Source organism: Leptosomus discolor, chromosome 3 (genome assembly GCF_034619465.1).
Source record: "Leptosomus discolor isolate bLepDis1 chromosome 3, bLepDis1.hap2, whole genome shotgun sequence".
Lineage (NCBI taxonomy): Eukaryota > Metazoa > Chordata > Aves > Leptosomiformes > Leptosomidae > Leptosomus > Leptosomus discolor.
Genome location: NC_141393.1, coordinates 71,910,197 through 71,937,811, shown reverse-complemented (window position 1 = coordinate 71,937,811; position 27,615 = coordinate 71,910,197). Strand labels below are relative to the sequence as shown.

At 56.1% G+C, this 27,615-nt stretch overlaps 1 protein-coding gene across 2 annotated transcripts; it reads right to left on the bottom strand.

Moving 5' to 3' along the window:
- Positions 1–399: 399 nt before the first annotated feature.
- On the bottom strand, positions 400–14,743 carry OLFML2B (olfactomedin like 2B). 2 transcript variants are annotated; one of them, XM_086462917.1, is made up of 8 exons: positions 14,600–14,743; positions 13,268–13,531; positions 9,657–9,764; positions 5,770–5,946; positions 3,800–4,037; positions 2,220–2,768; positions 1,322–1,498; positions 400–1,001 (listed from the first exon to the last, which is right to left on the bottom strand). In XM_086462917.1, exons 1-8 carry the CDS (start codon positions 14,741–14,743, stop codon positions 400–402), a joined length of 2,259 nt encoding a protein of 752 aa, XP_086319043.1. The 2 variants fall into 2 exon arrangements, with proteins under 2 accessions (XP_086319043.1, XP_086319044.1); XM_086462918.1 differs by having other exon boundaries at positions 3,809–4,037.
- Positions 14,744–27,615: the final 12,872 nt, after the last annotated feature.

Below are 27,615 nucleotides of genomic sequence, written 5' to 3'. Positions count from 1 at the left end.
AGGCAGCCATCAGCATCCCACTGGGACCTGGTGCCTGCAGCAGAAAGGCCAGCTTTGCACTGGTTGTGGGTCTCTTGCTGACCATCTTTAGCTAAAAACCTCATCAGGATGACCACACCTGGGCCACCTCCTCGTCCCTGGGCAGGAGGGCTGGGTCTTCCCTCCCAAAGGAGTATCTCCTCCCCACAGGAAGGAAAATCAGAAGCAAGGTTACAGCAAAGATGAAGGGGGTGGTTCTGGCGTGGGGATCGATCTACAATCCACCATAAAAAACCAGCTTGAAACAAAACCCATCATTTACTCTTCAATTTGTACAAAATAACAATAATAACAATAAAAATAATAATAAAAGGTGCTCATGGCCCCTGGCTCGCAGTGCCCCACTGTGGCGGGGGGGTCTCAGTAGGCAAAGATGACGTGGTAAGTGACTTGGTGCCCATTGTCCCAGGCATAGAGCAGGCGGTCCTTGGGGTTATAGTCTATCTGCGTGGTGTAGGCATACTCGTTCTCAAAGAGCAGACGGGGGATGATCTGCGTGTTGGTGTGCGTGTCAAAGGCGTAGGAGATGTTGGCGTTCCTCTTGTTGTAGCTGTCAACCGCGTACAGGACCCCACAGATGACAAAGCAGTTCCCGTAGAAGTTCTTCCGGAGCCCCGTCCGCCACGTGGTCTCCTTCTGGGTGCTGAGGTCGGCCGCGTTCAGCTTGCTCAGCACAATCACCTCCTGGTTGAAGCCCTCGTAGCTGATGGCCGGGTAGATGACCCACAGGCCGTTCTCATCCACAGCGAAGTCTACGTCCGAGTGGCCTCGCCACCGCCACGGAGTGGACTCCTCATAGGCCACGTCGTGCAGCATGGCCCAGGCAGCCACGTACCGCTGCTTCAGGTCGTATTTGATGATGTTGCGTGTGAAGGCCCGGTTGTAGTAGAAGGAGCCATTGTAGACAACGTGCCCTGTCCCAATCCAGCTGTATGGGAGCTTGTAGGAGTTGCTCCAGCGACCTGCAGGGCAGAGACACATGCTGGCGAGACCCTCCCTTTGCTTTGGTGTTGGTGGCCCCGCCACCAGCACCCTCTGCTCTCGGCCGTGCCTGTGCTCCCTTCCCAGCCACAGCCTGGTGTGGTGACAAGCAAGTCCAGTGCCACCACAGGCAGCCTGACCTTCCCCATGTTCTGACCCCACACGCTGGGTACCAGCGCCCAAGAGGGGAGGGTCTCTGGGCAGAGCATCCCCCGCCCCGGTGCAGCATCCCAGGAACAGAGATGCTACTTGGACCAGCCGAGCGGCGGCCAGCGCAGCATCGAGGATGGCGCAAGCCCACCTTGCTTGAAGTTGTCGAGGTTCCTGAACTCCACCAGCGTGTTCCCATAGTAGTAGTTGGTGACATAGATCCGCTCCTCCTGGGCCAGGGGGTCCTTCATCCAGGCCCCCTCGTTGCGCCCATAGGTGTTCTGGGTGGTGGGCCCCGAGATGGTGGACAGTGTGTCCTTGCAGCGCCCTGCGCAGGCAGAGAAAGGCTCGTGAGGCCCGAGGCAGGGTGACCACACTCTCCTTGCTCCTGCTGGGGATCTGTGGGCACCACTCCCCCCTCCAGCCCCTTGCCCACCCAGCAGGCACCCCTGCTGCCTCAGCCTAGGCTTAGCCTCACGAGGCCCAGCAGCACTGGCCAGATTTGGCAAACAGCTCCCCACAGCCTGAACCGTGTCCCTGCCCAAGGTGAGGCTGCTGCCTGTCTTGGGTCCATCTCCATGGGGGTCTCCTTCTGTCCTGCCCAGCCCCTCAAACTGGGAGGGCACTACAGTAGGTTCCAGAGTTAACAAGCAAGTAAACCTGGCGACCCAGTACGGTAGTGTCCAGCCACCATCTCCATGACACCTCCCACCCATGACCAAATCATAGAATCATTACATTGGAAGAGACCTTTGAGATCATTTAATCCAACTGTCAACCCAACACCACCATGCCCACTAAACCATGTCCCACGTGCTACATCTTCACATTTTTTGAACACCTCCAAGGACGGTGACTCCACCCCTTCCCTGGGCAGCCTGTTCCAACATTTGACCACTCTTTCAGTAAAGACATTTTTCCTAACACCCAGTCTAGACCTGCCCTGGTGCAACCAAATCCAGGTGTGCTGTGCTTAGCAGGACATGCTGTGGGCACGAGCCAGCCCCCATGCTCACAGCTGGATCGGTGCAGGACCTGCTGGCACTCACCAATGATGTTCCTGATGTCCTCCTCCTCCAGAGCCTGCTTCGGGGTGGCGGGGATGGTGGGGCTGACTGGCATTACAGGGGTGCTTGCCTGTCCCCAAGCTTCTGGGCTGCTCTCTGGGGCAGGGCTTGTCCCCACACCCCTCAAGGTCCCAGCAGTGGTGGCTACGCCAAGGCTGGGGACAGAGCTGGTGGCTGCGGGCAGGCTCTCTGTGGCTGTGGCCACTGCCGTGCTGGCCGAGGCTGCTGGTAGCTGCGGGGTCCCCTCCTCTGCCAGCCCTGCTGGGGCAGTCGTGGTCTCCGGGGTGGGGGTCAGCCGGCTCACAGCAGTGGGGTCCGGTGTGGGCCCCGTGGGGGTAGCAGGGGACAGGGGCACTGTGGCTGTGGCGGCAGTGTCAGCGGCCGGTGGGGTGGTGGGGTCGCTGCCAGGGGTGGGTGGCCATCCCACCGGGGAGGGCTTCCTCACGCCCTCGCCCACCCTGCTTCTGGGCCTCAGGAGCTGGTCTTCAATCAGCAGGTCCACTGTGTTGTCCCCGCTGAACAGCTCGTCCGCTGCGAAACACAGGCATAGGCGTCAGCCCCACAGCGAGTGGGAGCAGGTCCCCCACGGCCCCTCTGCACTCGCCCCACCCCTCTGGCTCCTCTGCCCACTTTCCAGGCTGTCTTCTACTAAATCCACCTGGTTTCCCTATTAATTTCCAGCCAGAGAAGGGCTGCATGAATTGCGGGGGCTGACGACTCCCACGTTAGGAGGTCAGCAAGACCCCATCCCAGCCAAATCCACCACCGCAGGCCAGGCAGAAGAGGAGGTGACAGCAGTTCAGCCCTGCCAGCACCCAGCGATGGGGCAGGATAGAGATCCAACTGCAGTGCCCAGCCAGATCCCACCCACCTAACCCCAGCTGCCAAAGCGGGTCCCTCACCCGGGGCGCTGGGACAGTGCGGGCTCCCCGGCCACCGTGGGTGGCCTTTGCTCCTTCTCATCTCAGGGATCTGACGAACCCACACACGGCTGTGATGGCCACCCTCACTGCTAACCCACCTTGGCACAAAGGGCACTTGCCTCGTTTGCCCGTGCTGCCAGGCACTGCCAGGCCCCAGGGGCTCGCCCTCTGCCCTCAGCATGGCCACAGCCACGCACAGCACCCTGCTGAGCTGTAGGGCAGCCAGCGGTGGTTCTGAGTCACCTCCCACTGCCCCAGCACTGCAGAAACCTCCTGGGGTGCCATCGAGCAGGTGGACCTGCAGGACTAACATAATCCTGCATTCACTTTTGGAAAGGTGGGTGTTGATGCTGGGTGTTTTAAACTGAAGCATGACCTATTTCCTTAGCTACCAGGGATTTTCCATGGAATAACAACAATGCACTGCTCCCTCAAGCAGGGCTCAAAGGCTGGATGCCACCTCACTGCTTCCAGTGGTGAGGTACCTTTCGTCCCACCTTTTCCTGCCTCCAAGCCCTCCTCTCCATGGTGACCCTACACGCTTTGCCCACATGTTCCTGGGGCAAGGCAGGACTCGGGGGCAGATGCTGGCTTTGCTACAGGATGCAGCCAGCCATCCTGCCAGGTACAGCTGCAAGCCCAACTCACGTTGCTCCTCGATGTCGTTCTCTGACTCAGTGGACTGGGCTTTGTAGTAGGTGACACCTCGGACAATGGTGGGCTTGGAAGGAGGCCGGCTCCTCACATGCAGCTTCCTCTGCAAAAGCTGCTTGGGCTTCTCGTCCTCCAGAGAGAGGTGCAGCTCTGGGAGGGACTCGACGGAGTTGATCTGCTGGGAGATGGTTTCATCTTTCAGGAATCTTTCTTCGTATTTGCCCTGGAAGAGACGCAGGAGGTTGTTATGAGATGGGCCAGGGGAGCTGCGTTTTGGAGGACAGGGCAGGTCAGACTGGCCAGCCAAGTGTTGGGTAGGACGCTGCGTCCTCCCTCCTTTCTCAGGGTCACCCTCAGTCCCTTCTGCGGTGGGGAACCCTCCAGGAGACAGCGGGGGTGGCAGACCAGCGTTGCCTCTGCCTGACCTCGGTGTCACTCTGCAAACCCAGGACTAGGTGCACAATAAGGCAGAGGCTGGGGGATGCAGGACATGCAGGCAGAGTGGGGGACCCGCCAAACACCCCTTTGCACGTCAGGGACTGGTGCCAGCAACTGGTCTGCAGAGAGCGTGCAACATGCCCTGAGCTTTAGTAGAGCAGAGAGGCTGAAGGCACCTTCCCAGCAGGACTGGGACCGGGAACTCCGCACTGAGGCAGCCACCAGCTGCCGCAGCTCATGCCTGAAGGATTTCATCTCATTAAAGGAAATCGGAAAGGCAGCCCGAAGGTTGAAGCTGTGCCCATTTGGCTGAGAAGACGGGCCCAGGGTTCCTTCACAGCCCTGCTGCAATTAACAGCAAGAAAAGGGGAACGTTGGGAAATGAGGTCACCCGGGGTAATAAAAGCCCCGCGCCTCGCTCTCCGGCCTGGCCAGGGCTGGCTCCTCTCCGGCGGGCAGCGGAGCCCCTGCTCAGGTTACGGCCTGGGGAGCAGAGGGAGAGGGGCTGGGAGCGCTGCCGGACACCTCCTGCCACAGGGCCCAGCTCTCGCTGGAGCAGAGCGTGCTGGCACGTCACGGCTGCTGCCATTTCCCCACCCACCGACCCACAGTGCTTTTTTCGGAGCCCACCCTTCTCCCTGCCGGGGGTCAGGGAGCCCATCGCTGCATAGGACCCGCAACGCCTGCTCTCAGTGCTGGGGGGACCACGTGCAGGCTGTCCTCACCTCCAGGAGCTGAGCACCCCTGTTTGGAGCTGGAAATGCTGCAGCGACTGTTCCCCCCTTACCAGACGCCTCCCCTTTTGCCCTGCAGAGGGGACCGCGGGGTGGAGGCAGGATGCTCCAGGAGCTACCCAGCATGGATCAGAGCAGCACGAGGCCACCCTAGGATTGCACCACTGAAGCAGCAAGGGGGTCAGGACACCCTGGGCAGGCCTCTTCCCAAAACACCCCTCTCTGGGGCTGCACAGAAGCTGCTGCCCCAGGCAGAGGATGTCCCCACTCTGGGCAAACCCCACAGGGACCCCATCAGTCTGGGGCTGGGTGCCAGAGCCAGCGGGATGCCCGAGCCCCTGCCTGGAGCCCACCAGGTGCAGCGACTGGCTGGGAAGGGGTAATTGCCCGGGAGGGAGGGCGACAGGCTGTCCCTCCACCGAGCCCCCAAGCCCGGCTAATCAAAGGCTCCGAGTTTCCCAGCGCTTCCCAGCCGGCCCCAGAATGACATCACTCTTTCCGAGCAGCACGGCCGCCACTGACCTCGAAAACCAACAACGCCGCGGGAAGGGGGGAGGCCCAGGGAGCAGCCTGCTCCTGTTCCCTCCTACGTCCTGGCGGCAGCTGGGCTGTGCCGGAAGAAGCAGGCTGGAGCCGGAGGCACCGAAACAGGGTCAGCCAAGCAGAGAAAAAGATAACCCCAGGCTGGTGGCCTGCCGGGGGCCATATGCAGGAGACACCCTCTGGGCTGGCTTGCATGGCAGCAGCAACCTTGAGCCACACAACCCGCTTGGGCGGTCATACCTCTGCATGCGTGTAGGCAGCCTCGGCGTCCCGCTGCAGCGAGCTCTCAATGTCGGCAAGGCTGTTGGTGATGAGGCTGGAGCAGTTCTCCCTGTCCCTGCGGTGGGGATCCTGCAGACCCTCCTCCACGCGGGCTCCTACCCGGTGGCCTTCCTGTGTGAGGTTCCTGGACATGCCCTAGAGAAGCGAGAGTGGAGACTTTATCCCACGTAAAGACAAGGGATGCTCCACAGCCCCCAGACCACAGTCTAGGAGCCAGTGAGCTCTGTGCTCCCATCCTGGGCTCAGAGCAGGGCTTCTCCATGGAGCTGGGCACTTCAGCTGCTAAGAAAGTGCCCCTGACCCTAGTGGGATCTAGAAATGCCATTCCTGGTGTGCTCTGCATCCCTGCAGTGCCCAGATCTGCTCTTTGCCACAGGGCCCCATGGAGCGGGTGAGGGTCCCTGAGGTTCTTCAACACCCGTCTTCAGCCAGGCTCAGCAGCTCATCGAAGGAAGAGGGAAAGACAAGCTAAAACATCTCAAGTGCCAGCCTCGTGTCCTTTGCCTATGGCAGCAAGTTCATCTCGCATTTATGAATTCCACTTTCCTAGCAGAGTCCCATCCTGGCTGGCCACTGCCTGCCCCACCCCCCAAGGCAAGTCCTTGAGGTCGACATCCCACTTGTCTGGTTTCTGTCCTCCCGGTCCTGACCCGCTGCCTGGCCACGCAGTGCCTGTGCTCAGGGACTGCTCCTCCCTGCCACCATCTGCTCCCCCAGAACAGAGGGAGAACTTGGGGAGAGAAAGAGAGCCAGTGACCCTCGGAGAGGTGTCCTGGGACTGGGAGGGAGCTGGGGCTGACTGCAGCTCGTCAGGCAGCCCAGGGCAGGCTTGCCCTTCTCAGCCCCCAAACCATAGGCACACCTTGGATACAAGGGGTTGCTGCAGCCTCTGCTCATCACCCTTTGGTCTTTTACATCTTAAATGGCAACTGCTTTGCATAGGTGGCACATCAGTCAAAACATTTTTGCACGGAGACTGGGGGCGGTTCCCCCTGATCCTTCATTTTCAATCAGTCTTGCCATTAATTTCTCCTAAAACCCACTGTGACCTCCATCTGCAACCTCAAAATCACCAGCTGATGCAAGAGCTGCAAGCTAAAGACAAAGCAGAGAAGCTGCCTCACTAGAGAAGGTGCTAGCTCTGCAGACCAAGTACCTGGGGGTTCCTTCCCTTTACTGACACCGTTTGTGTAAAATACCTTGTTACACTGGAAACAACTCACCATGCCCTCTCATCTCTGCAAAAATACCATCCTGAGATCAGTTAACCCCCAACCCCCTCCATGGACATCTGATTTCCCAGTGTTTACCATGGAATTGAGAGTCACAGATTTATCATGCAATTTTGAGGCTGAGTCCAATAATGCAGGGACTTTTCAGCAAGCATTTTGGTGTAGTAAGAAAAGGAACAGGGGATCTCAGGATGCTCTGCTAGGAGCAGTGCAGGAGCAGGAGCAGCTTCGATACCGTCCTCCTTTGGGGAGGATGTCTGATTCTGACAGTCTCTTGTGCCCTTATCACTTACTCTGAATAATGTTTGGTTTGTGACCTGCTTAGGGGTAAAATCTGCCACCCCCCCTTTGGTGGGGAGGCACCACCAAAGCCTGGCCTGTGCTGTGCTTGAAGCTGCTCAGCTGCTTTGCCGGGGAGCAGCTGCCAAAAGCACACTCGCCTGGGAGGCCGATGCTTTGAAGCTATGCCAGGCTCTTGTTCAGCATCTCAGCTGTCCGTTGTATCAGATCCCATGGCCGATGCAGGGTGTGATCCTCCTCCTCCTCTCACCAGGAATTTACGTGCTAAGCCAGCAGCAGGAAGCGTTTCACACCTGCTGCCTGTGCTGCCTGCACCAGCTCTGCCCTGCCTCAGTGGCACTGGGGAATCTCCATCTAACCCAGGCCTCTCCTGTCCTTCTCCATCCCCTCAGAGTGCCTGTAGGCAGCTTCACCTGCTTGTTACATGATCCTCCAGTCCCGCTTCTGGGAAATTCAAGACCCAAATCTGTGAATTCCCCCCTCCTACAACTTCATTGCTCCATCTCTGGCCAAGCTACTTCAGCCAGACTGAGCTTTCTGCCTGTCTGCCTCCCTGTGATGGGCTGTGAGCAGAGCAGCCGCACTGCAAGGTCACCCCGATGTGCCCAGGCAGACAAATGCCACCAGCACCGCTTGCACTGAACCCCCTGAGCAGCGCAGGAACCAGCTGGTAGACAGGGCCACTTTGGTACCAAAGAAGAGCGCAGCGATACCCCCACGGGAAGGGATTCCTTGTGTCACTTGTCAACACCCAAACTCCTAACACTTACCTTACCTTAGCCTCTGACTCAACCATCAGCAAGGTCTTTGAGGAACCTGCACTCCCCACTCACTGGCCTGACGTGCTGCGTCACTCTGGTCTGACCCATTTCAAAGATGACCACATGTAAAAGCACCATTTTTTGGTCAGCTAGTTTCAGGGTGAGACAAAGTCATGGACCACGGATCCATAACTGATACCAAAAAGGCCTGGCCCCTCCATCATCTCTAGCCAGCTAACTGTGGATAATAAACAGCAACAGACCATCAATCTGTCCTGATGGGGCCCTTTGCGTTTGCCACAGCACCCCCCGCTCTAGGCGAGCCCAGCTCACCATGGCCATGCCGTGGGACAGGGTTCACTCTACCACCAGACCTGTGGCTAAGAGTGCTGCAGCCGTGAAGCTCCCCAACAGGGACACGCAGCATGGCTCCCACTTCCCTCGCTCCTCTCCCCTAATTAGCCAAGACTTGGCAGGAAACTCAAGTAACAACTGGAGAATACGCTAAACCACAGGAGGAGGGTGAGATTGCAAACAAAAACATCAGTTCTTTGTTATTTTTAGATCTCAAAACTCCTTTTCCCGCTTTTGGGTTTCCACCATGCTTGGAAACCCAGAGCCTCCCAGGCAAGCATGATCCTCCCGGCTGTCTCCTTCCTGACCCCAGGACGGAGCACGCCGTACCTTCCCACAATACTTTGCAAGTGGAATTTTGGATTTCTAAATCATCGCCTCTCGTCTCCTGGCTGCAGACAAACGGGACTGCTCCGCTCCAACAAGAATGTGGAATTACTGTCCCAGATATGGACCACGGGAGAAAACTCCACTATTTAATCTGGCAGCCTGTTGCTACATAGCTGAGTGCAGCTCAACAAACTGCAAACCCTATGCTGTACTAGCCAAAGAAATATTAAACTGTATGGAAGCAAAAATTATTTCACTGGAAGTCTGCTCTAAAAAAAAAAAAAAAAAAAAAAAAAAAGGAAGGTACTTTATCTAGCTTTTTAACAGTGCTGAGGGTTCAGCTCTTTTGAAACACAGGCCAAGATGTAACTTGGTCCTTAAGGAATTTGACCTCCTTGGCTACCAGCTGTCCCAGGTGAGCGTGTCCTGGCACCAGCCTTGAACCACTCACCCCCACATCAAACAGCACAAAAGCACCTGGTTGAGAGCAACTATCATGCCAGCACAGACATAAAATTGAGAAAAGGAAAAACTTAACAGCAGGTCCTTTGGACCCCAAGGAGATGCTGGTCCTGGTGAGGCCACAGCTGGGATCATCCTGCACCCAGTTTAGGCCACAAGGGATGAAGGGAACTGGAGAGAGTCAGGGGAGGCTGACGGGGTGGTGATGCAGTGGACACTGCCTGTGAGGAATGGTGGAGATGTAGTTTGGACAGTCTAGTCTGTCTTGTTTCGTTTCAGCCAAACAGTTAGTTAACATTTCTTCCAAAAGGAACAAGGCTCTGAACGCACTAAATGTATGAAGTATTTGATTTTAGCAAGTCCTACTGAAGGCAACAACCTCAAAGGAGAGCAGGACTCATCTTACCTCCTCAAGCTTTTCCACTCGACCCACCAGCTTGGTTGTGACTGAGTGCAGCTTAAGAAGGTCTAAGCCATAAAAGGCACTTTCCAGCATCTCGACGATGGAAGACAGCTGTAAGGCAAAGGGAGCACACCATCAGTTAGAGGCACTTGCTATGAAGTACACTGCATGGTTTCTACAGCCGAAGGGCAATGCACACGTGTGAGTGCAAGAGGTTTATTAAAAAGCAAGTTTTTCCTCACGCAGCCCTGTTGCCTTGCTGCCACGGTCAGAGCACGGCATGCAGAGTAATGCATGCCACCTCTGCAGAGCTTCAGGGCTTCTGGAGCATGTTTTGGGTGCTGGGGATTAGTCAGCAGAGCAAGGAGAAGCACTGCCCTCCTTGCCAGCTCTAGGCAGGCTCTCTCACAAGCCCAAACGCTTAGCTACTCCACCAATGACGTGACTGGCAGTAAAAGAGGCAACAAGAGAACAGCAGCTCAAATAAAAGTGAGTTTGAGATCAGACTCTGAGTTCGTGCCATTCTGTGCTTTTTTTCCTGGAACAAGAAGAAACTTGTTAAAAAAAAAAAATTTAAAATGTTCACAAATGCAAGATTGAAGCAACTGAAATTCAGCGCCAACCCGGTAACAGTGTTCTTCCCTGGAGAACAGCTTTATCAGAGGGATGCTGCCTTCTCCTTCAACCACCGATTTCAGAGATGCTCTGTATTTAACTGACCCCCTTCCCACAGCAGGAAGAGCTGCATCCCCGCATCCTGCCCAGTGCCAGCCCCCGCTCACCCCCGATCCTGCAGATCCAGACGGCAGTACCCTCGTTCTGCATTTTGTACAGCTCCTGGTGCTCACTCTGCAGAACACAGTGCTGAGCAAGGCACGGGCTGGTGAGAAGTGCTCCCGGGCCATTCCCTGCCTCGGCTCCCTCCAGACCCCCCTGTCCCCACGGCAGCGTGGTGCTGCAGACCTTACAGTCTCACTGGCTGAGAAGTATTTTCAATGCATGGGAATTACTACAAGGTGGTGACATTTTCTCCCAGCAGCTACAAACTGGTCGACAGAGCTCCATAAACATGGGAGAAGTACAGGCAGCACTGCTGGCAGCACTCTGAGTTTCCACCCCAGCCTCTGCAGTCTCCCTGTGGAGCTGACAGCAAAGGAAAAATTTTTTTGGGCCAGATAAAACGGCAGCATTAAGAGACAAGGACTGTTTTATGGCTATGCATCCACTTTCCACTGAGAACTGGACGGAGACGACCGATACAATGCACACAACCTGCCAGACAGCCACTGGAGACATGCGCTTTCCCTCCAGGCTGGATAATTTCCATCAACGCACAAAGGTTGCAGGCTTTATTAACCACCTTCCAAATCTTCCTAAACACAGACTCCTTGCACAGATTTTACACCTGAGACCCCCCAAAACACATGCTGTGCCTACAAGCAGAGGAGCAGCATGGTGTGATTTCACAAAAATAGAGCTTAGATTTAGCTAGCCCCCGCCAACAACAAGCTGACCCTCCCCGAAACACCACACTGATGCACACCCCAACTCGCTGTTTGCTTCCTTTCACCCACTGCAGACTTCGGCTTTCACGGGTCTGATGGCCCATGCATTCCCATGGGACCTTATTAAAGGCATGGATGTGACCCGAAACCTTCAGCCTGGATGCCCAGTGCAGCCATTCGGCACAACATTGGGGTGCCCCAGAGGTACCCCTGCACCCTTGGCTTGCCTACTGCCTTCCTCGTCTTTCCCTCGGGGACGCCTGCTCCAGCCCACCCGTTGTAAGGGAAGGCTCTCATTTTGGGGAACTTCCCACAGATCTCCCACAACCAGAGTACGCCAGGTTTTTGACTCAGAACATAAGAAAGCCTGTTAAAACAGAACAAACACAGAGCACAACGACGCGCATGCCGCTGCTGGACCAGGCAAGAATGACGATCAGCAGACCAGCAAGGACAGTAAAACTCCTGGGGCTGTTTAGGAGCAAGGAGGTGGCTAGCTCGTCCCTCCTGGACCCCTGGACGATAAGCATGGGAGTTGCTCCTCATGAGTGCCTAAGAACTGGAGCTCTGTCCCCTCCTGCCTCCTGGCTTCTCCTAGGGGAGGTGGCTGTTCCCAGTGTGCCCAACCCCAGGAGGGGCTCTGCATGAGAAAGCAAGCCTTTTTTCACAGCTCCTGGGGTTTGACTTTCACAGCAAAGGAAAACCCCGTGTGTGTATATTTGGATAAACCTTGTGAAATCGTTTGGCCGTGGATCCTTGCGAAATGAGCGGGGAGCCTGGGCCAGTTCCTAGAGGACAAGCTTTCACACCACAGCTGGCTGTGAGCAGCTCCCTGGTGGGAAGAGGCAGCCAGAGCCAAGGGCGCAGCTAGCCACACCGCTCTCTTCTTGGAGGCTGACCTGCCCCGGAGAGGACAGAGAGGGGGGTGTAAGCTGCTGGTGGAGGAGCTCTGCCTGCCTCCAGGCCAGAGACTACAGAGGTGGCTCCATCAGCTCAGAGGATGTCCCCTCCCCTAACCACAGAGAGCTCACAACTCCTCGTCTAAGGCCAAGTGGGACATCCTGGCTTCTCCTGCCAACGATGGACCACCAAACAACTCCAGACTGGGACTCCTCCTCCCCTGAAATGGATTGTCTGCCCGTGCCTGTTTATCTTCCCTAGCTGCAGGGGAGCTTGGACAAGAAGCTGCTAGATGTTTGCAGTCGGACAAGATGAAACACATCCTTGAGCTCCAAATTAATTACAACAAACCCATCGTGGTGGTCCTGGCAGCAGGCTGCCCCGCAGCACCCTGCACAGCACCTGCCTTCCCAGCTGAGCTAGGACTAGCAGCACTGCCCCAGGGTACATCCCACCACCACCCACATGAGTGCCACCAGCCCTCAACCTTCTGCTCTGGGGACTCCCCAGGGCTGGACCAAGCCGGTGGCTCTTTGGGGAAGATTTCTGCTGCCCTATGCAAGTAACAAACTGGAAAACTCAGCAGAGTCTGCTGCCAGCTGCTAGACCAACAAAAGTTAGCATCCGGTGAAAGTCATGAGTACTTAGAGCACTGTCACATTTGGAAAACAGGTACATATTACTAAAGAGATAAAATACTAAATAGTACAGAAGTGTCAGCATTTAAAACAACAAAACCCATCCTGCCGTCAGCCATCTGTGTAACACACCCTCATGCTGACGCATCAGCAGCTTTTGGCCCATGGAAGCCAAAACAGCTTTTTGTGTGGGTCCTTGGGAGCCCCTTTCTGCAACAGGAAAAAGACCTGGCAGCTGCTGTGCGGAGCAGAGCTGTCCCTCAGGGACACTTAGTGCTGGACAAAGGGCAGGGAGCAGCCCTGTCCCTCCTGGGCTTCCAGCACAAGCAGCCACGGTGGACCCCAGGCAGCACGGGATGAATCGAGTGAATCATCGCCTGCAGCTGCTCAAATCAATCCCTTAAGCTGCACTTGATTTTTACATCAAACATGGAGATATAAAAGTATAGGAGATATATAAAAATATGGGAGATGTTCTAGGAAAAAAGCTTTTTAGAAAAATCTCTGAAAGAAAAGGCTCCAGCGGACCTCCCTCTCCCAGAAGGGTCCCAAATTCAAGCTGCTCTCCTACCTTCAGGTCGCTGCTCTCCGCCTCCCGCAGCTTCTTCAGCCTGAAGTCCCCCTCGCAAGGATTGAGCGCCGAGGGGGGGGCCACACACGCACACTTGCAGCTGGGTCCTGACGTGATGGTTTCCACTGTGTAGAAATCCTCCGCTTTGAAAGCGCCTTCATTAATCCTTTGGCAGGCACCGCGGCCCAGGGGTCTGACCAGGCATTTGCACCGACAGTCGGAGCCTTCGGACACCGCCTTCACCTTGTCGTAGTCACCTAACAGCTGAGCACAGGTCACCGGCAGTTAGCAATCTTCTTGTCCTCTGCTTGCCCAGCAAAGGAGAAGGACACTCTGGACCTTGAGGTCCAAACGAGGACACTTTGGACACCCTGAACCTCGAGGAAAGCAGCCAGCTCTTCCGAAATCTGATGACCAAGGAGCTGTCTAGAGAGCACAGAGCTTTCTGATCCCTACCTACAAGGGGAATGAAAACCGGCTTCTTCCAAGAGGGTATTTTTTGTTACACTTTGTGTAAAACGACCTAACTGCTTTGAATTTTAAATATGAGAATTTGAAATATGAGAACTTTAAATATGAACGCCATCCTGCTGTATTTTAACACTCCATGTCCAACAGACCCACCTGCTACCCTGAGCCAGATTTTTTTCACACTGGCAAACAGGGTAAGGGTGCGCTGGAAGGGTGACTGAAAGCCACCCTATAAGCAGCATAACCTGGTGGTGAAATAGTATTTCTGATTAGCCCCATACAATGCCAGGAATTTCCTTTACGGAGATTTGCAGACAGCACTTCTGAAAGCCCAAGCACAAAAATAACTTTGACGGTATGTTTCCAATAGTCTCCACGTTAGCCATTTCCGAGGGCAGATAATAGCACACAGTCTGATCGGCCAAATCTAACAGAAACCTCCACCGCATCCCACTGGCGGGGAAAGAGCCTGGATCCCTCCCCTCTGCACACAAAGGGGCTCCACCAATTGCCCTCCCAAGGAACTCCCCATTTTCCGAGTGTGTCCCCCCCCCCCCGCCAAGGAAACGGTAGGATGGAGGCCGAGAACTGCTCCCCGTTGGGCTTCGGTGAGTTCACCGCACCCCGGGCGATAAAACCCCCTGCAGCCGCTCTCTCCCAGCACCGCCGGTGAGCGCTGGGCGAGTGCGCGGCATCACCCGGCATCACCCCGCACCGCCTAGCGTCCCCGTCCAGCACCACCCGGGGGGCGCCCAGCATCCCCCCCCCCCCGCCCCTTTCCCCCGGCGCTGCCCAGCCCCACGCCGCGGGTACCCATCACCCGCCGAGGTGCCCCGCATCCCCCCGCTCCCCAGCGGGTACCTGGGAGAGGATGTTCTCCTGGTTGTCCGCCTCGTCCTGCAGCGGCTCGGCGGAGGGCCCGGCCGTACCGGCGGGGGGGGACCCTGCCCGGCAGCCGGCGCCCAGCGCGGCCAGGCAGAGCAGCAGCGGCAGCGGCCGAGCCATGGGCGGGCGGCGGAGGGGGCCGGGGCCGGGGCCGGCGCGGAGCCGCCGCTGCTCGCTCAGGTGCGGCGCGGCGGGCGCGGGCGGGGCCGGGCCGGGCTCCCTCCCCCCGGTCCTCCCTCCCTCCGCGGCGGGACGGGCCCCCGGGCGGGGCCGAGCGGGCAGCGGGGCGGGACCGGGGCCGCCCCTGGCGGTGCTTCCCACCTGCGCCGGGGGCTCCCCCCGCAGCCCGCCCCGGGCCGGTGCTCCAGCTGCCCCCGGGGGACGAGGCGAGCCCTGTCCCGGGGGGAAGGCTGGGGCCAGGGGGAGGCTGGGGTGGAAGGGGGGACTTGGGCATCGTCCGCCCGAAGCGGGTTGCGGGGAGCTGCTGCACATGCGGCTTCTCTGGAGGGCCGCAACCCGCCTTCCCGAAACACCCGCACTGCCCCTCTGCCCCGAGCAAACCCGCGCATCCCACCCCTGCGGTTTGCCGGGGAGCTGGTGCGGGGCGGAAAGCCATCCTTACAGCCTGCCTGGCTCCTCTTCCATCTCCAGTAACAGCCTGGCTCTGGTCCTCCACGTGCTCTGGGTAATGGGGAAGCCGTCCTGATGGCACCGCATGGCACACCACGCCTGCGGCTCTCCAGTAACGCTGCATGCTCTGGGGGCACACAACCAGTTCGTGTTTTGAAGACAGGCTCCTAGCCACGACACCGATCTCTGTGCGCTTACTGAAATTCAGGCTGACGCTGTCAGGCAGCAGCCGCGCTCTGGCAGTCCCGTATCCTTCTGCGCCTCCTGCCAAACAGAAATGTCCTGGATGCGCTGTTCCTGGGGAAAGCAGAGGCTCAGCATCCTCTGCTGTGTCAGTGGCTGCACTGTGGTGATGATGTCTGGGCCTCGCTGGTACATGAAGAAACCTGAGAGGCCCTTACAAATGCACGGATGGCAGTCAAACACAGGGCAGCCCTGTGCCCCAGGTATGGCACAGGCTCGCGTTCGCCTCAAAACCTGCCCACGGGTCAGCGGGAGAAGCCACACGCGCAGCGGGTGGCACGAGAGGCCGTGTGAAGCTTTTGCTGAAGCAAGGCTGTGCGCCAGCGAAGCACCCCTGGTACTTAACACACATGTGTCCCAAAACCACCCCAAAACTGGTGCCTGTAGCCCTGGGACCAGGCACCTCTCTAGGGGGACTCCAGCTCTCACATCCCATTGCTCTCACCCAGGGACAGTCTGCAGGGATGGAGCTGCCAGACACAAAGAAAACGTCTTGTGTGAGAGAGGAAGCGGCTGTGGCATGGGGGACAGCCGAAGCTGCTGACTCCAGAGGCTGGACCACAGGCTTCATGCGGCATGGCACTGTGCCTTGTTCCCCTTCAGCCTCCCTGGGAAGCAAAGCTTGTGGAGAAGGGGGCAGGGATGTGCAGGTCCCTGCAGCCAGGCTGAGCAGAGCACAGCAGAAGGGGCAGCAGCCGGGGAGGATGGGAGGACAAGGACAGCCAACCTTTGGGCAACTGGAGAGCAGTAGGAGGGGAAAGGCATTTCTAAAAGCCTCCCCCCGCACCAGCCTCTCTCAAGGATAAAATGTCCCTCAGGCACTAGCTCCTTCACTTCCATTTCCACGGCTCAGTGTTGACAACAGCTGAGCTCTCCTGGGGGCAGCTACTCCATCTGTCAGCGCAGACTCCCCTGAGGCTGAAAGACCAGGGCTTCTGGAGCCCCCAGCTCATGCCCTGCGGGGCTTCCAGGAGATCTCAGCTGGCTCAGAGAGCTGGACCCCCAATCAGGCGTGTCACCATCAGGGCTAGCAGCTGCGAGGCACCCTGAGGGGTCCCATGGCAAGCGGCGTCTAAAACTTCTTAAGCCTTTTCCTAATGGTCACTCTCAAAGGCTGGAAAAAAGATGGAAAACAAATCGACCACAGTATTTCAAAACAGAAGGGAAGGATTTCACATATTACTGATATGCTGTGTTGACTTATTTTCTTTATAAGGGGAAGAAAGTCTTTCTGGTGATATTTAGCTTGGGTTAAAGACAAGTTTAAGCCTGTCCTTTGGGGGCAAGAGGAGACAGCAACAGGCACTTTGGGTTCACTGTGGTCATCTCTAAAGTCTGAACATTCTCCCTTCAAGAAAATGAGACAAACCCACAGACAGAGGAGGACGGCAGAGCAAGCAAGCGTGGCCCTGTTTTTTCTGCCTTGCTGAAGAAGGCTGGCCCAGACCCTGGCCCGAGCATGAGGCCCCAGTGTCCCCACACCTGACTCCATTCTCTGTGACTGGTCTTGTGCAAAGCTGGGGCTGCCCAAGGAAGCAGGTAGACGGTGCTCATCAGGTGCCATGAGTGAAAACATCACCGGGTCTGGGAAAAAGGGAATCTAACAGCCCTGTGACAGGCAACAGAGCATCTCTGGGCCTGGAGGTCTGGGTGCAAAACACACACACTCCCCCCCCGCCCCCCCCCCCCCAAGCCCCCTTGGAAATCACGCCCTTGTGCCACCTCCCGTGAGGTCTGGGCAGCACTTTGTGAGAGGGAGACTGTGACATTATGGGTCAAGTCAGGCCACGGAGATGATGGTGGGAGGCTTAAGATCTGCGCTGACCCCAACGCCAGGCCAAGGGAGTCATTCATTTTGATTTTAGGGGAGGCCGAGCCCGGCAAGGCAGAGGCAGGCGGCACACGCAGAAGGGCGCCCCGGGAGGACAAACGCCGCCATCCTCAGCTCCGGGCACCGCTCCCCGGGGGATGCCCAGCGCCGAGGGCGGGTGGCCCCGGGCAGGACCCCGGCAGGTCCCCGGCGCGACCCCGGCAGGTCCCCGGCAGGTCCCCGGCGGGACCCCCGGCGGGACCCCGGCAGGTCCCCGGCAGGTCCCCGGCGGGACCCCCGGCGGGACCCCGGCAGGTCCCCGGCAGGTCCCCGGCGCGACCCCGGCAGGTCCCCGGCAGGTCCCCTCGCAGCGGCGCCGCCCGCAGCCCGTCTCCGCGGGGGCGCAGCACCACCGCGTGGCACCGCAGCCCCGCGCACGCCCCGGCTGCGGCGAACCGGGTGCTCGGGGCTGTCACTCGTTAAAATTCTTTGCAATTAAAATGCTTCCTACTGGGGGCAGAGAGCCAGTGCTGGCCTGCCCGAGCCCCTGCCCGAGCCTTCTCCGGGCTAAACAGTCCCAGATCTCTCAGCCTTTCCTCGCAGGAGAGGTGCTCCAGTCCCTTCATCGTCTCAGTGGCCCTCCACTGGACTCTCTCCAGTATGCCCATGTCTCTCTTATTGTTACTGGGCAACCCAGAACTGGATACACAGCACTCCAGGTGTGGTCCCACCAGTGCTGAGCAGAGGGGAAGGGTCACCTCCCTCTGCCTGCTGGCAGCGCCCCCCCCCCGCACCCCAGGACACCATTAGCCACCTTCGCTGCAAAGGCACGTTGCTGACTTATGTTCAACTTGATGTCCACCAGCACCCTCAGGGCCTTTTTTGCCGAGCTGCTTTCCAACTGGGTGGCCCCCAGCATGTACTGGTGAATGTGATTGTTCCTCCCCAGGTTCAGGACTTTGCAGTTCCACGTGTTGAACTGCATGAGGTCCCTGTCAGCCCACTTCTCCAGCCTGTCTCTGGATGGCAGCACGATCGATCGTGTCAGCCACTCCTGCCAGTCTCGTATCACTGGTGGGGGCGGGAAGGACACACACTTGCACGGGGCACACCCCAGCTGATTTAGAGCCAAAAGCTGAGAGATACCTAGTATCCCTGATGGGGCCCGTCATCTTCCTTGTTGTCTGTCCTGGTGAGCAAGGTGAGCTGGGGGCTGAGGTTGATCCTTGCACACTCCTGGTACCTGCTGTAGCTCTTCCCAGCTCCCGTGGCCTTGGGGGCCAGCACTGCATCCTGTTGAGGGAGATTAAAGTTGCAGGAGGCAGGTCTCCTTGTTAGCACTCCCATGCTGGATTTTGCAAGGCACTACAAGCTAGTCCAGCTGTGCCTTCCAGAGGTGACATATAGAAAGAGGCTGGTGGAGTATGCCATCATGTCCCTGGGCTCTACAGCTCAGTCCCTGTGGCAAACAGCAGCCAGGGGCTCATGAAGGCAATGCTCTGTAGCAGCCAAGGGCCAGCAGAGAGATACCTGAGCATTTGAAGTGAGAGGTGGTCTCAGATGCCACTCACTTGGGGACAGGACATGGTTGGATGGCAGGAGGCCACACAGCCTGGTGAGGGGCCACAGCAAGTGGTGGCAGTCCCTCGTGCATCAGCTCCACCATGCAGCTTTGCTGCAGGTTCCCAGGGTGAGGGAAGCTCCCTCCTACCTCTGTCCGCTGGAGGAGGAAATCCTTCTCATTGAGCAAATTGACTAGACAGGAAAGCTCATGACGTGACCCTGAGTTGCACAGCAATTTGAGAGGTTTCCCTGCCAGCCTCAGCAGTGACACTTGTGTTTACATCTGTGAGTCAAACAAAACCTGGGTGAACAGGCACATGCCCTGTCTTCCTGAGGCTGTCCAACCCATGTCACCTGCAGGAGGCACGACTGCATCAAGCCTGACCTTTCAGCACCCCTCCTTCAGCAAGCCCTGGGCAGACAAAGGAGGTCTGTCCAAGCAGGAATAGGAGATGTATTTAAAAATATGTCTTAAAAATAATGATAATAAAGCTTCAAAAGTATGGGTTTTAAATCCTGGAGGCAGCCAGGAGAGTTGCACTGTGTCAGGTGGGCTAGCTGGCTGGGATGAACCCCAGGCTTCCTAGGCAGGTCTGTTTGACCTAGTAAGAGCCTATTAATCAGAAAAGCTTAAAGCTGCATTTAGGAGAACTTGCACCAAGTTGAGCTGCATAAGCACTGAATACAAAGCTCAGGACAGATTACTGTAGTATGAGAAATGTGGGACTTCACACAAGTTCTGCCTTAGAATCATGTTAGGCTGAAGTTCATGGCTTCCTATTCCCGTTCAGCAAGCAGTGCCAGACCCTGGGGCCTGGCAGTTTCCCATCAGTGTCAGAGACTTTCTGGACTTGCCTGGGGTTTACTGCACACCACAGGTGCCTATCCTGTGCTGGCGGTGGTACCTGCGGGGTGCAGGCAGCACGGCTTCTGTGTCAGCCTCGGAGACCCTGCAGCCCTGCTCTTCATCCATAGGAACCCCTGCCCCATGGTTACCCCAGGCGTGGTATGCCAGGAAAATGGATCTGGCTGGGAGACCGGCTTTGAGCAGCGCAAAAGGTGACCAAAAAATCCAGAGGGTAGTGGGGGGGAGTGCCCATCCTCCTGACCCCCAGCTCATACCCACAGCCTTCTTTCCCAGCGCAGGGATGCAGATCACACATCCTGCCTCCCTGAGTTGCCACCTGTTTGTCCTCATCCCCACTGCACACCGTAATTAAACCTGGCCAAGTCCCTGTGATCAAGGTGAGGTTCCACCTTGCTGTGTTTCAAAATATGAACCCCCTTGAGCACGCACATCACAGCCACAACACATGCCCTCTCCGCTGCGTCGGGCTGTGCAAGACCATCCCTGGGTTTCGAGGCCACTTCGCCAATGCCAGTGCCCTGACGCATTGTCATGCTTCCAGCACACCCACACACTGCTGGCTCCATCAATACCCTGACACACATGGATATGTGAGCCACCCCTCACATGGCTTCTGGACTAGTTTGGGAGGATCAGCATGTCCCTCCTGCTCCTCTCGTGTCTGCACGTCCCACCCTTTGGTGGGAGGCTGTGATGGGAAGGGATGCACAGTGGATTCCCCACAGCAGCAGCATCCCCAGGTGCCACACGCGTGTGCTCACATCACCCTTCACAGAGGCTGCACAAGCACCCGTGCGCACTGCACAAGCTGTCACTGAAACCTGGCACGGTCACAAAAAGCAGCACCTCTAGAGGTGAACTTTTAGCCAAAAACACAAAATGAGCATTTTCAGACAAAAGCCACGCTTTAGCAAGCTGGTGCAGAAGGACAGCGATCTCTCCTCGCAGCCCTGACAGTAGCACCTTGCACTCACACCTTCCCACCTCCCCCAGAGCTCCTCCCTGGCTCCCCTGCTTCTGTGCTGACCCAGCTGCTTCACCCAGCCCCCGAGGCCCCAGCTTCCCCTGCAGTCCCTGCTTGTCCTCGGCCTCTGTCTTTACAGGGAAGCAAAACAGTTTGTTTTGATCTCCCAGACAGAAAGCCCCACTAGAATTTTCTGGGGAAACCTCCAACTTGGACAAAAGCGAGTCTCCAAGCACTGGTTGGCTTCACTCCTTTTAGCTCTGAGGAAACCAGCCTGGCTCTCCTGCACAACTGCCAGCTGCTCTGGCACCCACCTTGGGATGTCCCTTTTGTTAATACCCTGCTCTGCTCTCTCCTGACCCGAACCATGGACCTAAGAGGACCTAAGAGGACCTGGGCTGTGCAGAGAAACCCGGGCAGAGTTTCCATGCCCTGGGCAGCCCCTGCAGAAGCTGCTGATGGTCAGCATTTGGCAATGCTGGCAAAGCAAGCATGGGTAAAGTCTAGGATGAACTGCCTGTCCTGCTCCAAGCAGAACTTCCGTGGTGTCCAGGACACTGTGGTTGGATCCACAGCTCACATACAGGTACTCTGCTAAACACCACAAAGGCCAACCTTTGTCCTGCAGCAATTGTGTCGCTACTGAGCACCTCAGAGGAGATGTGGACACAGTCAAGAGGAAAAGGTGGGGAGAAAATGGGGATTAGCAAGGGCTGATAAAGACATGACCTCTCCATGGCAGAGATCCAGGCCACAAGGAACATTGGCAGGTCCTGTTCCAAGTAATTATGAAGCCCAGGTCATCAGGCAGTGAGCAGTGAGCATCAGCCCAAACTGCAGCATTCAGGGAAGGTGACTGAACAGGGAGGGTGGGTGTGCTGGAGCAGATCTTTCCAGCACACAGCCACCACGTGCCAGCAGCACCCGCTGGTGAGGTGCCCCGGGCAGGACATCTGGAGATGGAGCCAGCCGCAGCATCACCAAACCAGCCACAGCATTACCAAACCTGTCCCATCATGCTTCCTGTTTGCCCTGGGACAACAGCAGCAGCTCACTCCACCACAGTCAGTGCCCATGCCTCACTGAGGATCCTGCGGGATCATGGGGGACCCAAGGGACATTTGGGAAGACATCTCCATCCCACCAGGTTCTAATTGCATCACCTTGACTGCATGCTCACCCTTCTGCCCTGTATCCTCACCAACACCACTGCTCTACACCCCAACAATGTTGTCCTCAAGTTTGGGGAAAGAGAGGACAGCAGAATCTGGACCCAGCTCTTAGCCTCCACAGTCAGTGAATGACCGTTCACACCAAGGAGCAACATCTCCTGCAGATGTCCCACCTCATGGTCCCTTCTCATTAAACCCTGTGCCTGGGACCCCAGCAGCCTTGGCGGGAGCCACCAAACCTGCCAAGGACTTTGTTGATGAAGGAAGTGCCAAAGGCCATCATCATGTGTGTGGAAGCCGCTGGTGACCACAGGACTGAGGCAGCTCTCTGGCATCCAGCGAGAGCTGCCTGCTGGGCCGACACACTAACGGGTGGTTCACCAGCCCAAGGGCTGGACTTCAGAAAGGCAAAAGTTCAGTCCCAGTGTCTGCTGTGGGAGCCAAATTGGGCACTGTTTGTGTGACTGGCCAGGTCCCCCCACAGCCAGGGGACCTCTGTTGACTTCTGGTCCCACTGCAAATGGCAGAGGGGTCCCCAAAAGGCCCAGTATTCAACAGGGGAGCTGTCAATGCACCCACTCCATGCAGAGCAGGGAGCTCCAACGTGAATGTCCCCATGGCCAAGCACCCCAGGGGCTATGCTATTCCAGCACATCTTCCCCCTTGGAGAGAGCTCACCCTACAGGAGGTGCTTGGGCACGAGGATGGACCTCTTACCTCAGATGCAAACGACAAGGCCAGCACATAAGACCTGTGGATTGAAAAGCCTCATGACTCAGGACATGAAAGGAGAGCAGGAGAGCCTAAGGACATGACCAGCACTGTGGGGCTCTGCAGGGAACAGAGGTGGATTATTAGTGCTGATGCTTGTCCTGCTCCAAGAGGGACATTCTCGACAAAGGACTTCCAGAAGCCCATGTCATCAACACTCCAGTGAGTCTATAATAAAACATCTGGAGACACCACCCACTGCCTGTATACAGAGAAATGCCCAAACTGACAATTGCCCCTGCCAGTCCAAGTTCTCTGACCTTATATCTGGTGTTCCCTTCCAGCCTAAACATGAGGCAATGTGCATGCTACAGCTTCATCTCCCTGACTTCACTGACCTCAGTCTCTGCTGCTGCCTGGCAGCTAGACCAGAAATGGAGCCATCCTCACAGCTGGCCTCCAACCCTTTCTGTTCTCTGACACCTCTGCTATCACATGGACCCAAGTGGTGCCCCCCAGCATGTTCTGCCCACTCCCATCCACGCAGCCCAGACCCAGGTGACAACTTATCCCTCTCCAGACAAGAATGCCTATCATGAGCTGGCTGGGGAGCTGCTGAGTACAGCAGGAAGAGCCTGAGTCAACCCAAGAGCCGCCCAAGGCCAAGGAAGCCATGACCTACCGAAAGGTATCCAGGGAATTCAAGGCAGGGATGTGATGCAGCTCTCCTAACCCCCAAGCTGTGCCAGCTGCTGACAGGCAGAGTGTGGGTAAGTACTGTGAGGATCTGCTCCACTCCTGAGTGGTGTTACTGCATTTTAAGGCCATTAATAAACCACCAGTGCCTGGAGGCCATGCAGCACGTGTCCCTGGGCTCTGTGGGGCTGGCAGGCGCAGAGCAGCATCCCTGCAGTCTCCACATGCTGCTGCTTGGAAATGACTTATCCAAACCACCACAGCAGGCCTGGCTTTTACTGGCTTACCATGGATGAGCCACTGTCTATTCAGATGACAAGGACATGAGATATTGCTGCACCTGCCTTGTGCTTCCCAGAGAGGTATAGGCCACAGTGACTCATGCAGCTACTTCAAAGGTGAATCTCAGGAGTACCTGAGCTGTGGTCATGCACGCTTACGTCTCCAGAGCTGAATACGATGTTCAAAAGCATGGCTGTCCTCTCAGCCCTGTCCCACACAGCCACTTGTAGAGACTGGCTAGATCCCCCCCATGCCTGAAGGCAGGCTGTGCTCAGCCTGTGATGCTCAGCCGGGGGTGGCACTACACGCCATCTCAGTGCTGTGGTGCCAAAGTAGGGTTGCGGGGGCTCTCTCCCTGCAGAGGACCCTGAACGCCCTGCACCTCCTCTCTATCAGACTCCCACGTGCCTTCCACTGTCATCGCGCTGGAGGAGCAGATGCAGGTGCTTCCAGGGGACATGACTCCTGCAGGCAGACGTATGCTGAACCAAACCAAACTAACCAAAGATTCTGCTGAGACAGAAAGAAACAAAGAGCAGGGCAAGACTGGAGCCTCCCTGGTGCATGAAGTCGTCTTTGTCTTTGGTAGCTTCTCTTTTGAGAAAGAGGATCCTACACAAGCATTTAGCATCTGCGCTGCCTTGCAGCAAGACATTGCCCAGCTTGACCCCAGGCTGGGTATCCAGCCACCTTCTCCTGTTTGCTTTTCTTGAAGTAGTGTTAAGGAAGAAATGAATGCACAGTGATCAGTCCAGTTACTTTGCCTCAAGACAACTGGCATCCAGCCCTGGTCATTCATCTGCCTGCCCTTTGGTTTGATACAAATCCTTGCATCTGCAAGAGGGTTTCAGGCAGGGCAGCCTTCCCAGGCTCTTCTCACTGAGCACCGATGCCAAAAAAGTTAATTACAGCACCGCAGCCTCCCCAAGATCTGCTTTTATACAGGAGCATCTACTGATGAGCCAAAGAAAGGATTTACTATTCATTCTAATTATTCTCACAAGCTGTTCCTGAACTCATCCACCAGTTCCTCTTCGAGGTTTCTCTGTTGGGCACAGCTCCGTGTTTCGCAAAGCAACACTGAAAAGCCTCCCTCACCCTGCAGGCAGTCTTGCCTCTCTTTGGGCTTTCCCGTTTCCGTGGCCATTCCTTCTGCCTCAAGTCTCCAACATCTCAGCCTTCATGCAATTCAGCCTTACTCTCCCATGGGAAGCTGCAAAGCGGGGTGCAGTGGGGCCTTCATCCCTGGAGACTCAAGAACTCACCTGCACACATCTCTGAGCTACCTGGTCCAGCCATGAGGCCATCCCTGCTCAGAGCAGGGCTGGCTGGGGGTATGAGAGCTCGCTCCCAGCCAAAAACTTCCTGGGGCTCTACGATTTGCCCATTCTCAGTGAAACCCGACTGGATCCACGTCTTGCTTGGCTCTTCCCTACCAGACAGACCCATCATGCTCCTAGAGGTGTTTCCACTCCCTGTTTCTCACCCAGCTCTTCAGAACTACATCTCACCTCTCCCCGCCAGCCCCTCTGGGAAGCTCCCCTCCAAGCACTTTCAACATCAAAGTTGCCATTCAAAGGTTAACCCTGGATGTTTTGACACAAGCTGGCTCTATCACATCCACCCCTGATTACAGGTGCACACACTGGTCCTTGTTGTTTCCTGCAATCCTGTCTCCTGGAGAGGCAAAGGTCACCCAGCTGCAGGGATTTCAGCCCTGCCACACCAAACTCAAGTTTTCTCCTCCCTTGGCTGCAGCTTGGGCTATAGTTCCCACCCACGCTCCTCTTACCAGTGCCCTACATAGTTGAAAACCAGCTGAGCTGTAAAGCAGTGGAGGACTTGGACTGTGTTTAGAACAAGACAATGCGTTTGCCCATGAAGGTAAGAAACTGGTGACTTAGAACGAGGAACAATGGTTGGATATTAGATCTCTCAGCCTGATCGCACGGGATGTCATAGAGCAACCACAATGAGTTTTCATGCTCAAGACCTGCCCTAGAGCATCTCTGGAAAGCTCCATACCTGAGGATCACAAACAGAAAGCTCCTGTCTTAGCACTGACTCACAGCTGCCACTGCCAGCTCTAACCCCATCCCACGCCTGGCATTTCTCACTGCCTTGCATCACCCCCAGCTCTACCATGGGGCCGCAGGCAGGACCTGTTTTCGTGGTGCAAATGCTCAACGACCCCACAGTGCACAACCTCAACAGAGCACCCAACTCATGCAATGGCATCAGCGGTGTCTCCACTACTTTAGCAAGCGAAGATAAGGGGACAGGAGCACATTGGTTGACAGATGCATGTACATGCCTGCTCTCCTTGACCCAGTTGCTGTTGCTCCATTACTGCTTTCATGCCCCAATGTGCCTACCAGTCAAAACGGATTAGCTAGGGCATTAAGCTCCATGCATAGGCACCTGTTAGCCAAGAGCAGGGCACAAGGAGCCATCCCTCCCTGCAGACCGGCAGCTCCAGAATGTCAGCCAGCTCTGCTGACAGTCACCTGGGTGGCGGGAAGCCAAACCAGGCGACACAGCACTCCATGGGCTGGATTCACCGGGCAAAGTTCACAGAGGGCAACAAACAACTGAGCCACCCCCTGCCATTTGGGCAGTCTCCATTTCAAGGCACCAGGTCCTACTTGTGCTTTCAGGACAAAGGACGAAACTTGAGAGGTGGTTACGCTTCCCATCCCACAGAACAATCCCAAGGATGCAAAGACGTCCATCTTCTCACAACATGGAGGAGAGGAGCAGAAGGTGAGGTTGAGCACGGCCAACTTTCCTGCTACAGGAGAGCATGGACAATGATGTCTGGGGTCACAAAAGCAGGCAGAAACCCTTATAGAGCAGTGGGGTCCTGTGACAAGTGCAGTAGGACACTAGAGCACCTCCTTCAACTGAAGAGCAGTCTTCTGGAGACACCTGGGCTAATTGTGCATCTCAAGCTCCATGTGGCTCCAAACTCATTGGAAACCACAAGTTTTATCCCATCTTTCCAGGTTGTCCCATCTCTCCACAGCTCAGCTTGTGTTTTAGCACCTTTTGTTCCTTCTTCATGTAACTCTGTTTGAGCAGGAAGCTGAGCTAGAGATTTCCAGAGACCACTTTGCATCTACCCCAACCACATGCTGCAGCAGATCCCTCACAACTCCTGAATCCCACATCTGCATCTCCCAGGATGTAACATACATCACAGTACATCAGCTTCCTTCACAGCAACCAAGCAGGTGAAAGTAAATCATGCAGCAGGCTGTGCTCAGATACAACAGGACAGAAGCATGCTTTTTCCTCTAACCCTGAACCCCAAATCCCCAACGGAGTGTGACAAAGTGCTTTTAAGATGAGCCCAGAAACCCATTCATAACTTTACTCAACACCAATGCCATGGATAACTCAATAACTAGTGGTGGTGTATCATGCCTCTTCATGCTCCACAGGCTAAATGTACTCACCCCATCCCATCAGGCACAACTTCCCCTGATAATTGCACAACTTCAGCCCACAAGCCCTCACTTGAAGAAAAAACATAAAGTCCTATCTATCATCACCAATCTCTGCCCACCCTAAATATTTGCTACTTCATTCCAGGCTTTAAAAAAATCCTTGCATATCAGAAATCATTTAATTTTCCTAGCTGTACTAGCTTGTTCAAAGCTACCTCCTGTAGCACCTCCAGACCTTACTGCATTCAGGTCCTTGGACTGTCACATCTACATTGCCAGAACGCAGCTGGTACAGGACAATACAGGTGACCAGCTCGGCAGAAGAGCCCTGTCCTTTCCACTTCCCATTAAGTTGCACTCATTTCAGGAAACATTGCGTCAGATCATGTTTTGAGTAACATTTGCTATTTCATTTATCTCACCTCACAGAGAAAATGAGGCAGGGGTAGTACCAGAGAGCAGTCAGAACAGGGATAAGGAATGACAGAGTGCCTCTGGTTTTGGGATAGCTGGGGAATCCTAAAGGTGGAGGGGGTAGGGCAGAAGAACAGCGAAGTTCAAGATGCTCACCTAAAAACCAATTGATAAGACAGGCTTAATTACT